At 38.8% G+C, this 12,500-nt stretch overlaps 1 protein-coding gene across 2 annotated transcripts in view; it reads right to left on the bottom strand.

The window, feature by feature from the left end:
• Window positions 1-12,500, bottom strand: part of LOC138022481 (protein NLRC3-like) — a 35,232-nt gene that overhangs the window by 2,240 nt on the left and 20,492 nt on the right. Inside the window, exons 5-9 of one of the 2 annotated variants that reach the window (XM_068869635.1) lie at window positions 11,473-11,511; window positions 8,650-9,300; window positions 7,836-7,940; window positions 3,060-3,140; window positions 1-2,164 (exon numbers count right to left, since the gene is read on the bottom strand). The exon at window positions 1-2,164 is cut by the window's left edge and continues 2,240 nt beyond it. In XM_068869635.1, coding sequence (XP_068725736.1) covers window positions 1-2,164; window positions 3,060-3,140; window positions 7,836-7,940; window positions 8,650-9,300; window positions 11,473-11,511 — 3,040 coding nt within the window. The remainder of the gene's footprint in view (window positions 2,165-3,059; window positions 3,141-7,835; window positions 7,941-8,649; window positions 9,301-11,472; window positions 11,512-12,500) is intronic. The other variant, XM_068869636.1, reaches the window with a different exon arrangement.

Below are 12,500 nucleotides of genomic sequence, written 5' to 3'. Positions count from 1 at the left end.
TCAGCGCCAGCGGCATCAACGTTGTTGTAATTCAAATTCAAAGTAGTCAAGCATGTGTTGACTTTGAGAGCCTCAGAAAGGGATTCAGCGCCAGCGGCATCAACGTTGTTGTCACTCAAATTCAAAGTAGTCAAGCATGTGTTGACTTTGAGAGCCTCAGAAAGGGATTCAGCGCCAGCGGCATCAACGTTGTTGTAACTCAAATTCAAAGTAGTCAAGCATGTGTTGACTTTGAGAGCCTCAGAAAGGGATTCAGCGCCAGCGGCATCAACGTTGTTGTAACTGAAATTCAAAGTAGTCAAGCATGTGTTGACTTTGAGAGCCTCAGAAAGGGATTCAGCGCCAGCGGCATCAACGTTGCTGTCACTCAAATACAAAGTAGTAAGGCATGTGTTGACTTTGAGAGCCTCAGAAAGGGATTCAGCGCCAGCGGCACCAATGTTGTTGTCACTCAAATTCAAAGTAGTCAAGCATGTGTTGACTTTGAGAGCCTCAGAAAGGGATTCAGCGCCAGCGGCACCAATTCTGTTCCAACCCAACTCCAAAGTAGTCAAGCATGTGTTGACTTTGAGAGCCTCAGAAAGGGATTCAGCGCCAGCGACACCAATTTCGTTCTCTCTCAAATGCAAAGTAGTCAAGCATGTGTTGACTTTGAGAATTTCACAAAAAGGGTGCACATGATAGAATCTACGCACGGCGAGATCTTTAACACGAAAGTTCTGTCCAAAGGTCTGAAGTAACTTAGACTGAAGGTTCTCTCCATGACATTTGCATTCCAATATACAATCAAGTGCTAAATAAAAAATTTCTTCTTTGTAACTCTCCATTCCCATATTGGACGAACTTGCAAGCTCTGCTATGCTTTTTACCAACGAAACTGTCATCTCTTCAGATCTTGTGGACAAAATACCACTCATGAATAAAAACACTTGTTTCAGTTCTTTCCTGTTCATTACATCGGTCAATACTGATTTACAATCTGTGTCTCCATCAAGGATCTGATAAGCAAGATAAAGGCCAGCAAAGAACTCTTGAAAGGTCTTGTGAAGAAAGCAAAAGCGCGAGGATGGTTTCCTCTTGCTGCCACCGGTCTGGATCGAAAGAAACCCAAACTTGATCAAATTATTGGAACTGCCTTTAAATTCATTCTCGTCGAAAAACAACTCTCCTTTACCTAAAGACTGCAACGCCATGCATCCTAACTGCACCAGGTCATCCTTGTAAATTTCCAGTAGGTCAGCATCACTGCCACTCGATGATTGATTTCTCTTTTCATATCTTAACAAAACACATCTCACAATTTCTGTGTACAACTGTGTCCTTTCCGGTGGAAGTACACCCTTGAAATCTTCAATAAGGATGCAAAGTAAAGCTGTATTAAGAGGATTCCGTGTCAACTCTATCAAGTCTCTATTTGCAAACCTGTCAACACGAAGCTGTTTGATTAGCTCTTTTGCCAAGTGTTCCATGCCTTTAAAGTACTTAAGAATGTAGCTCTTTGCGTCTTGAAGAGTAAATCCCACAATCTCCCACAGGGTGTCACAGTACCGCCTTACACTCTTACCAGTTTCATGCCGTGATGTGATAACAATGTGGCAATTGGGTAACACTTTACTTTCCAGAAGGTCATTGTACATGTAAACTTTACTGGAATCCACTTCATCAAGTCCATCAAGCACTAACAGAACCTTGGATTGATTTTCTCGAATAAACTTGAAGAACCATTCCTTTTCTTCTTTGTCAATATCAAGAGGAAGGATTTGGTCATCAATGGCCTCCCAAATATCAGTTTTGATATCACGACACCTTAAAAGCAACAGAACGTCAATCTCGGGAAAAGACTTGTCCCATTCTTCTCGTTTCATTGCCCAATCATATGCCAGTTTCTGACAATAAGTCGTCTTTCCCATGCCTGGGTCTCCTTCAATTAAAACAGTCCGTGGCTTTGCACACTCCTTGTGTCCTCTAAAGATAGCTGTCATGTTGGTGATTTCATCAGTCAATGTTCCCCTTGTCTTTTCTTTGCCCAAAATCTTTAGCTTGGTAAAAACATCATCAAGATGAAAGCTAAAGTCATCAAGCCATGGAACAGGAAAAATATTTTTTTCACGAGTACTGTAGAGCTGACGGATCCTTTCTATAAAATTGGGAGAATATGACAAATCTGCAAAAGACAAAAATAAATTTTAAAAAGGTGCTGCCTGCAGTGTTTTTTTTTTTTTTTTGCTTTAACCTCAACCTTATTGTGTTCTTAATTTTGACACCATGGAAGGTCCCGTATTCAGCAATATTTGAAAAACAAATAACACTAGGAAAAAATGTAGTTTGATAGTAAGCAAATTACTTTTTCCCATTGCAAAATGAACGTCATGAGTTTGAGACTGATATTTGTGCCTTTCATGCATCCGGGTTCCAAAACCTACATGTATCAAATGGTGAAATACTTCCTTACTTTTCAACACAAGATATCATTTTGTTCAGAAAAAAGTTGTAACAACAAGTCAAGTATCCACTCCATAAAAGACAATTCTCTCAAGCAGTCTTTATCATATAATATTCTCCCTATCATTGACTGTAATTTGTAATATTAATGGGGAATAACACACATCCCCTGAATGAAAATTTATGCTCTAACAGTTTAACGACAAAAAAATTCCGCTATCCACTTAAGCAACGTGCAGACCTTACTTACTTTATTTTATTCTATATTACTTTTACCATTGTATATTAGATTTACAGACTACAAACAAATGTCAGAATAAAAGATTAATGGTGAGAAAACCTAATAAAAACCATTAAGGCTTGTAAGCTTAGCTTCACTCACATGAAACTTCAGATGGACATTAACTTAACAAAGATACAAAATACTGTACTGTACTGTATTTGTGGTAGAATTAATAGTTAATATCTGGAATAGAATTTTTAAGTTTGTTTCTGAAGGATGCCGGAGATGCCAGTTTTATCAATAGAGAGCGAGACGAAAAGGAGGGAAGACGAAAGGAGCTTGCATGCCTTGTGTTGTAGCCTGACATTTCCTTTCAGTGATTTGAATTTATTACCTTGATTTTGCTGACTGTGTGTGCTGCTTCCTGCAGCTGCTGAGAGAACATCAGCACAGCTTGCTTCTGGATGCACAGGATCTATTGTAAAATAACCAACACAGTCCGCTGTCACGTTAATAAAAAAAGAAACAGAAAGAATTTTATTGGCACTGTCAAAGACAAATAATTATATTAACATTTAGAAACTAGACAGAAAGAAGAACCCTTTATGACACAGCTGACTGAGAAAAGAATGGAACTAAGCTAAATTAGGAAATTGATCACCTAAAATAAACTATCATTTAGAGATGTACAGCTGTATTCGAAAACATAGTACAAGTGCTGAAAAATCAAAGACAAAACACATCAGAAAGCAAACCAAGTCAGTGGATCTGTATCAAAATAGCAAAAATAACCAGGACTTTGACAAGAATACCTGTAATTATAAACTGAAACAGTAGGTAAGTTGGTATATTGAAAGTGGAAGAGAAAATCATTTCATATAAATAAAACAAGGTTTTCTTTATCGTTTATCAGAGAAATATAGTAAACACCAAACTTAAACAGCACAAAAAACACCCCAAGATAGTACATCGCAAATGTAGGCCATGCGCAAAAATATTATAGAGCATTAAGTAGTAGGCGTTTCCGAAGAACAAAAAAAATGTCAATAAGTCAAATATGGATATATAATAATAATAATAATAATAATAATAATAATAATAATAATAATAATAATAATAATAATAATGATGATAATAATAATAAATAAAGATGGGTAAAGATAAAATTTACTTTTTCAGAACACGCATTATTTTATAGCCTTCTTGTGCAGCATGCTCTTGCTTGATAAATTCATTACAATTGTGTATTGATCAAGACAAGGGAAAAGTGATATTTGCAGACTTAAGACCTTAAAAGTATTTCCTTCCACAGAGCCAGTCAAATACGACACAAACTGTTGCGTTTGTTATTCACTGTTGCCGCTAGGTTGTTAAAATTTTTTTGGGAATAAAAAAAGAGTCATTATTGGCAAAAAATATTAAATACTTCACACAGACTTGATCATTAATTTGGGCAAAATCTGATCATTCATGCACCAGTTTGTAAATCAGATGTTATTTCAATAGTGAGAAAAGGATTTTCTGGAAGTTGAATTAGAATAAGTGTATTGTCTTATCGATTATCACATCTCTAAGGTGTAAAATCACAGTGAGCATGAAATGGAGGTAGACAATGAAAGTGTTCCAAATTACCTGGTTAAGTAAGTGTCTTCTTGCAAACAATGAAAGTGGGAAATCATACTACAGTGATTGGGTGCTTTAGTCCAAGGCTGCGCTCTAAGGGCGCCCAGTCGCCTGAGGCGACTAACATTTGGCTTCGGGCGAGTGAAGAAAGTTACCCGGTCGCCCGGCCGGGCACTCATACTTATTGTATTTCTAGTAGATAAGGAGGCTAAAAAATTTAATATGCTGGTGGTTATAGTTTACGAAACCTCTCAGAAAATGTTTTTTCTTCATACGAAACAATCGGTTCAAAGGCCGTTCCACATGATTTCACATGTAACATAATCCGTGACTTTGCACGTAGCCGGCGGCCGCACGAATTTCGATTCTTTCTCAAAAAATAGCATTAAATTTGGAACGTGAAGTTTGGCATTTTTTGGTAATAGTTTTAAAAAAGAGTTCTTACTTCTGCTCTGACAATGGTAAAGCGCGGCCGGCGAAGCGGTGCAATTTACTTCTGTATGAACCCGGGAATCGCAGTTTATGCAAATGTAATGTTTTACGATTTTTCGCGGCTGCGCCTGCTTGACCAAAATATATTTTGGTTATGGTTCTTTTTCCCCTGTATATGAAATAACGAAATAAAAAAGGGAAAGATATCATGTTATTTCTTGTTGTTTTAGACACAGAGCAATCCCGCGTTGTCTTTGGTTCGTGACAAATGATTCCGTGCCCTAAACAAATAACGCTATGACTGGCGCTTCGACCGAACAAAAAGCTCATTCCACTAAACATTTTACTGATAATATAGGGAAAAAATACTTTAGTTCTGTCCTGTAGCGATGATTTTCGTCCAGATCAAGATGACTTGCTAAAAGAAAAAAATGATAGCTTTTGGGCCGCGGTGGTTTCATTGTTTCACGGCAGTTTTTACAAAAGCTCCACGGGAATCAAGCGGCATTGATTCACGCGTAGAAAATTTATTTAACTCAACTAACCGGTAAAAAGGTTTACCTGCATTAGACCCAAACGTTTTTACATAAACCTGCGGCAATCTTTACTTTTTCACTTTTAAACCTGAAAAACATCGGTGGCATTGCCATTTTTCTCGTCTTTCTCAAGTATGGCGTGGAAAATTTGACGGGTTGCGGGTTTTTCTTGCTCTAGCGAGTTCGACGATCACCAGAGCAGTAGCAGCAATGTTTTTTTTTTTGAGAGAAAAATGGATGAAGATCTTGCTGCGTTGTTGATCTCAGATAATTAATTAACTAAATAATTAATTAATACGGGCGACCAACTTGGAGGGGTGGGCACCCCAGCTGAAATGCTTGGGAGCACGAAGGGCTCCCCGAAATTTTCCTTAGAGCACAGCCTTGCTTTAGTCTCTTGAAAACTTTCAGATTACAGTTAAGCTGATTATTTATACTGTTTTTATTGTAAAGCTGTCAAAATAATTAGACTTAACCACAAGGAGTACATGTAATTTTCCACCCTCTGTGGTCAGCAGTGATTATAAATAGACACATGCCGCAGGATCCAATGAACTTTTGAAACCAGTGAGCAAAACGAATTGAAATACATGTACATTGTATTGTCATTCAAAGCCATTTGGGTAGTTTCAATGGCAACTTAGGATTTCTTTATTTGTGTTCCCCCACCTGCCCCTCCCTCTCTCTCCCCAATGATTTTATCAGTGTGATTGCTGCTCACTCTCTACCCCTTGTGTGTGGGGGTTTATTGCATTTTGCTAGATTTCCGGGGTTCCCAGCCATGAGAGCCTTTTCCTTCTAGAAGCTCTCTGCTGCTAGACATTTCTGGCACCCATCACCTACAGTACACACAGTTGGCAATTCACAGTAATCAGCAGCAATCTTATGAGTGTCAGGAAACTAACATAAAGATAAACCAAAGAAACGGATCACTCATAGCCTGCGAGCAGGCTCACTTGATAGGCAAGGGCGGTGGAGCCGCAATCGCGAGCCGGCGAAGCCGGCGAGAAGAATGGGGCGAGGAAAAGTGAGCCTGCACGCGAGCTATTGATTTTTGAATTCCCCGCGTTCGCTGACGAACGCAGCGATCCGATTGGTTAAAAATGACAGGTGACAGAATCCAGTGCAACTTGAGTGCATTTCACGTCACACGTCTGGCATCTGTGGGCAGGGATGTCTTCGCTGTGATGCCGATCGGTTTCGGCAAGAGTTTTATTTTTCAGCTGTTCTCCACGGCGATCGAAGAGAAGAAGATTTCGGAAGGAAAGCATCCGCACAGTGTGATTTTAGTTATTTGCCCGTTGTTAAGTGTAAAATGGGGTTGACTAGCCTACACGACTCCTACGGTTCGTGACATTTGTACATTTGCCGTTCTCTGTTCGGTCATTCGACCTTTTTCGTCGCTTTACTTGTGTTCATGAAGGGCACTTCATCTTGTGTAATAAGGAGGGATTTCAAATGGAGTTGAGCCGCAAGATCGTGCTGTGGCAAATTTTTATAGGTCATAGGTCTGCGTCGTTTCCGCTGTTATCTGCATGTCGCCTCGTAGAGTTTGACACATCTGTAATTTGCCATGTGTCTGTGTATTGTTAAAGCTCATTTCTATTGCAAGATATGCTTTTAAGACCTTTTAAAAATTTACCGTGAACATGTTGCTTACTTGCATTCTATATTGTGCGCCGTGCCCGGCTTCGATTTGAACTGTTTGCAAGTACAGCAAGTAGATTCTTATCACGGATGTCATATTTTGTTCTCGTACGATTCTCCTCGGGAGATGCCGTAGCTTTACTTAGAGAAAGCTATACTTTTGTCTAGAGACATTCTAATGTTTCTTGCAGTTATCTGATCGAGCTTTGGCTTCTTTAGCTCGATGTGTAGGTTTATTCCTCCTGTGGTCATTCTGGCACTACATGATTAAAATGAAGCTGTTTACGCTCAAGTCTCTTGATTGTTTTGCGTGGTTTATATGCCATTGTTCGGCTTAGTTCAGTCATGTTTGTTTACATTTTGCTTCGCTCCTATTGTATAGTTATCAGATGTTTGTGAAATGCCGACATGACACCTCTCGAGGGGCAGAATTCAAAAATCAATAGCTCGCGTGCAGGCTCACTTTTCCTCGCCCCATTCTTCTCGCCGGCTTTGCCGGCTCTCGGTTGCGGCTCCACCACCCTTGCCTATCAAGTGAGCCTGCTCGCAGGCTAACTCATATATAAATTCCACTACACCGATGGCGTAAAAAGAACAAAACCAAAAACAACTTATACACAATTCCACGTGCCGACAACGACTAATAAAAAGGGCGTCCGAAAAACTGAAACACAACACCCTTTTTAACCCCAAACAAAAAACCCAAAGAAATTAAATAATGTCACACAAAAATAGTAAAGCAACTGTAACAATAATTGCAGGCTATATCTGGATAAGATTTGACCAAAACAGATTTTTCAGCTGCATGTGGTCAACTCCAGTTTGATTATTGTTGACACTAATCCTTTCTTGATTAGTTTTATCACACAACATCCAATTTTTGACTTAAGTAACTTCCAGACATCTTTCAGTGATCTGTATGAAGTAGTTACCTTGTTCATGATTAGTGTTTGTGCTGCTTCCTGTAGCCGCTGCTGCTGCTGCTGCTGCTGCTGCTGAAACAACATCAGCACAGCTTGCTTCTGGCTGCACAAAATCTATTGTAAAATAATCAGCATGGTCTGTTGTTAGGTTAATAGAAAAAGCAACAGCAAGAATTCAAATTGCACTAATGAAATTGCATAACTTCCTCCATAATTGGTGCATGATCAGATTTGAAAGTGGTGCATAATTTCCCAATTTTACCGCCTCCTATCAGAAGCCCTGTTTATTGTAAAGCAGTCCAATTAGACTTAACCACAGGGAGCAGTTGTCCATCCTTGATGGTCAGCACTCTGCAGTGATGATTAATAGACATATGCCCTGGATCTTGTGAGGTTTTGAAACCAATATGCATGATTGAAACACATTGTATTGTCATTCATTGTGTTTTAAAAGAATTCATTGGCATCGTGGGAAATGTTTATCAGTGTTCTTCCACCCTCCTGGCTGCCTCGTTTGACTGATCTTAACAGTGTTAATTTATTGGCTAGTCATGCATTCCCTTCCCCTTGTGCGTGGGTTGCCAGGGTTTCCCAGGCATGAGACCCCTTTCCTTCTAAAAGCTGCCTGCCACTAGACATTTCAGGCACCCAACCTACACTATGCCATGCAGCTGGTAATTGATGGTAATCAGCAACTAAGGCAACTAAGAAAATTATTGCTTTTATTAGTACATGTACTTTATTTCTTTTTCAACAGAAGACACAAATCGTTCAAAATGCTGTTGTAACATCAGCCTAGTACGTTTTCACTCCCAAAACCCACCTGCATCTGTGGAAGTCTTCATTTTACACTCCCACTCATTTAGTTTGTCTGTAATTCTGTTGTCACCCTCTTTCCATTGCTTCAGAAGTTCTTTGAAATGTTCCTCATCTAGTGGGTCCATTTCTTGTTTCTCTATTTCACAAATGGCATCTTCATATTTAGCTCCACCCAATCGTACCAGAGTTTTCTGGATCTGATCTTTGTATTTGCAAAAAATTGCATCACTAACAGAGGCGTCTTTTTCACGGGCCAATACTGCATCCACAAAATACTTCAAACGTACAATGTCAGACTCACAGCTGGTGTCAAGGGAATGGGGAAGTAGATCCCAGCCAGTGGATGGAGGACTCAGGTTACAGATTGTCCTCAGAAGCACAATCAAGAGTGAATTGTCAAAGCCTGTGGATGATACTGAAGAGGATTTAACTGGACACAATTTACTCCACTGCTCTGGATTGAGGATTCCTTCTTTTTTAAGAGACCAAAGCTTAGAGTGCACTGGCTCACGTTTCAAGGCACCGCAAAGGTCTTGTGGACGAATTATTCTGTCAAACGTATCTCTCAACACTTGCGAACCCAGCCTGACCAGAAGGCAACATAGCAGTGTGTAGTTGGTTTGTCCATCACTAGGAATAACTGCCAAAACAGCACCTGAAACAAGTGTCAGAGAAGATCTTTAGGGCATCATTCATTTAGCCAGATATGTGAAAGATAAATAACACAGCAATGATCAAAAGTTGTTAATAATTATTAAATTAAGACTGGTGTAACTAGCAAGCCAAGTGAAGCTTGGAGCTTACATGAAATAGACTTCCTTGGATAATTAAATAATAAACAGTATATGGTTAAGTACAGAGTGAGCAAATATAATGCAAAATCTAAATGGTACCTGTAAATAGGCTTTTAGCAAGATAATCCTTCCGTTTTCTTTTAAAAACAAAAATAGATGGTAAGCTACATGTAATTAGTGAAACAGGAAATGATCTCCAGATTAAGGATGCTGAACTGCTTCATATTCGTTCAACAAAGATGGAACCTGTACTGAGAGGAAAATCCAGTTTGTACTGGTGGACCTGATGACTAGTTGAAAAGAGACTGCGAACGCTACAATGCACTTCTGCAGAAGGTAAATACAATTTAGGTTGGAGCAGTAGCTGAAGGATCAGGCAACATTGCAACATGTTACAATGTAAGTAAGGATATACTAGAGAGTAATGTAAGGCCAGTAACATTTTCGATTATAAATAAAAGCGAGCTTTGGCAATAATTCCTACAGACTTCAAGATGTTTTTTGACACGGTGTTAATATGTGATTTCCAAGAAAGGTGCCGGTCACTGATGACACCTAAGAGTTAAAATTTTAGTCTCCACAACTTGCTTGATCACAGTATTATCCAGAACTAAAGGAACACTAAAATCACGAAGTTTGTTTTCCTGAAATTCAAGGATAACTTATTTACTTTAATTAGGCCAAGAAACAATTTTTTCAAGCACCTGGTTAACAATGGAAATAAGGTAGTTGTGATCTTCACGAGAAAAAAAATAGAGTTTTAGTCAGACTAGAGACATTAGGAAGATTTTTAACAAACAAAATAAACAAAATAGCTCCAAGGATTGAACCTTGTGGAATGCTACACAACGTAAAATGTTTCTAAAATAAGATCAACAGGACCTAAACCGAACAAATTGGAACCGGTCCTTAAGATAACATTAATTTTTAGGATTCCACGTCAAAGCAGTGTTGCAAATACCATAGTGTTGAAACTTCTTGAAACTTCTGACTCAATATTTCATGATTAATAGACTATGTATCGAATGCCTTAGACCAATCAAAGAAGATGGCTAAAGTTGTTTCATTTTTGCCAGTAGCTGACGATATACGTATAATTTACAATTGAAATTAGATCTATTAAGGCAGTAGAATGGTTGTTTCGAAATCCAAATTGCTTCGAGTAGACAATACTATTCAAGTCTAAGAATTCAAACAGTCGGTTGAAAATGACTTTTTCAAAGAGTTTAAAGAATGCAAGAGGAATTGATATTGCCCTGTAGTTACTGAAAAGTGTGGGGTCGTCTGCCTCTATAAAAACTGGAATCACTTTGGCGATATTGAGAGATTCAGGAAACACATACTCCTGACCAGTAGATAAAGAGAGACTGATTATGGTTACGAGGGGCTGCGCAATATCTTCAAACGACTGCTCAATAACTTTCATTGATATATTATCATGTCTGGGGGCTTTACTGGTGTTGCTCAATTCCTTGACCATAAGTGGCTGCAAGGAGATAGAATCAGAAGGAGAGCCAGACACTGAAGAAGTCCTTCTACCTTGGGCAACAAGTTAGTGGTGGAATTTTTTCTCAACAAATTACATTAAGGGCCATCATCATGATGACCGCATTTAAGACCATCCAACTTAAGCAACTTCCAGACCTTACTTACTATATTTTATTTTACATTATTTTTACCATTGTATAATTATTAGATTAACAGACCATAAAATACAAATGTAGATGCCAGAAAAGAAGAATTAATGTTGAGGAAACCGTAATAAAAACCATTAAGGGTTGTAAGCTTAGGTTGACTCACATGAAATTTTAGATGGATATTAATTTAAAAAATATACAAAATATGAAGTTGTTATTTGAGGTAGAATTAATACTTATCTGGAATAGAATTTTCAAGTTTCTTTCTGAAGGATGCCAGTGATGCAGAGCCAGTTATATCAATAGAGAGGAAGACAAAAAGGAGGGAAGAAGAAAGGAGTTTGCATACCTTGTCTTGTAGCCTGACATTTCCTTTCAGTGATTAAAATTTATTACCTTGATCATGCTGACTGCATGTGCTGCTCCCTGTAACTGCTGAGAGAACATCATCACAGCTTCAATCTTGGACAAAATTGTTGAGAAAATTGTGGTTTTGGACTAACAGCAATCACAACTATGACAATCTCACTCTCGTTTTTGTTCAGAAATGCCCCCCCCCACCCCCTGATCAATGTTGCTAGACAAAACAAAGCATGTCAAACCTGGGCTTATCAACATTGGTTGAAGGGGGGGAGGGGGAAGCTACTAGAGTGCGATATTGAGGGCGTAGTGCGTAAAGTAACCCCTGCTGAGAAATTTTCTCAACCCTTTTTGTCCAAGATTGTCTGAGGATAATTTTGCTAAAAAACAGAAAAGGCGTGTATGTATGAGGACGTTAAGTACACAAACGAAAATTATATCAGTGACGGGAATGTCGTGATGGTATTCTATTCACAATTAGAGTTAATGAACTCAAATTTAGAGCAAAAACATTGTTACGTCATCGTTGAAGACGCATGGATAAAACAACTGGAAATGGCATATAAAAGGCGCGTTGACGACGCTTTAAGAGCGTATATTTTATTACGGGTGAAAGATAAGAACGAGAAAGCTAAAGATGTTGCTAAAGACGTAGGAATTTCATTAGCAACAGTGTATAGGATTAAGAAAGAAGGCGTGCAAGGCCTTAAAAGGGAAGAAGGAAAGAAGAGATTGAAATTAAGCCCTGGAAGGCCAAGGAAATTGAACACACGAGAAGAGAGGATGCTTTTGCGTCAGATTAAAGTGTTGCGCGAGGAAAATCCGAATTTCTGTTCAGGAAAGCTTATGGAAACCTGCGGCATTTCTTCGAAGCAAGTCAGCAATCGCACTGTCCGCAGACCGCTACACAAAAACGGTTTTGGCTACAGGCAGTCCAGGAAAAAAGGTGTGCTAACGAGACAAGACATCAAGAAAAGATATATGTATGCTCGAGAAGTGAAGAAAAAGCAACAGGCAGATTTCTGGACAAGCAAAATACATTTCTACTTAGATGGAGTAAGTTT

The sequence above is a fragment of the Montipora capricornis genome, chromosome 10 (genome assembly GCF_036669925.1).
Source record: "Montipora capricornis isolate CH-2021 chromosome 10, ASM3666992v2, whole genome shotgun sequence".
Taxonomy (NCBI): domain Eukaryota; kingdom Metazoa; phylum Cnidaria; class Anthozoa; order Scleractinia; family Acroporidae; genus Montipora; species Montipora capricornis.
This window is presented reverse-complemented; position numbering and strand designations above follow the sequence as displayed.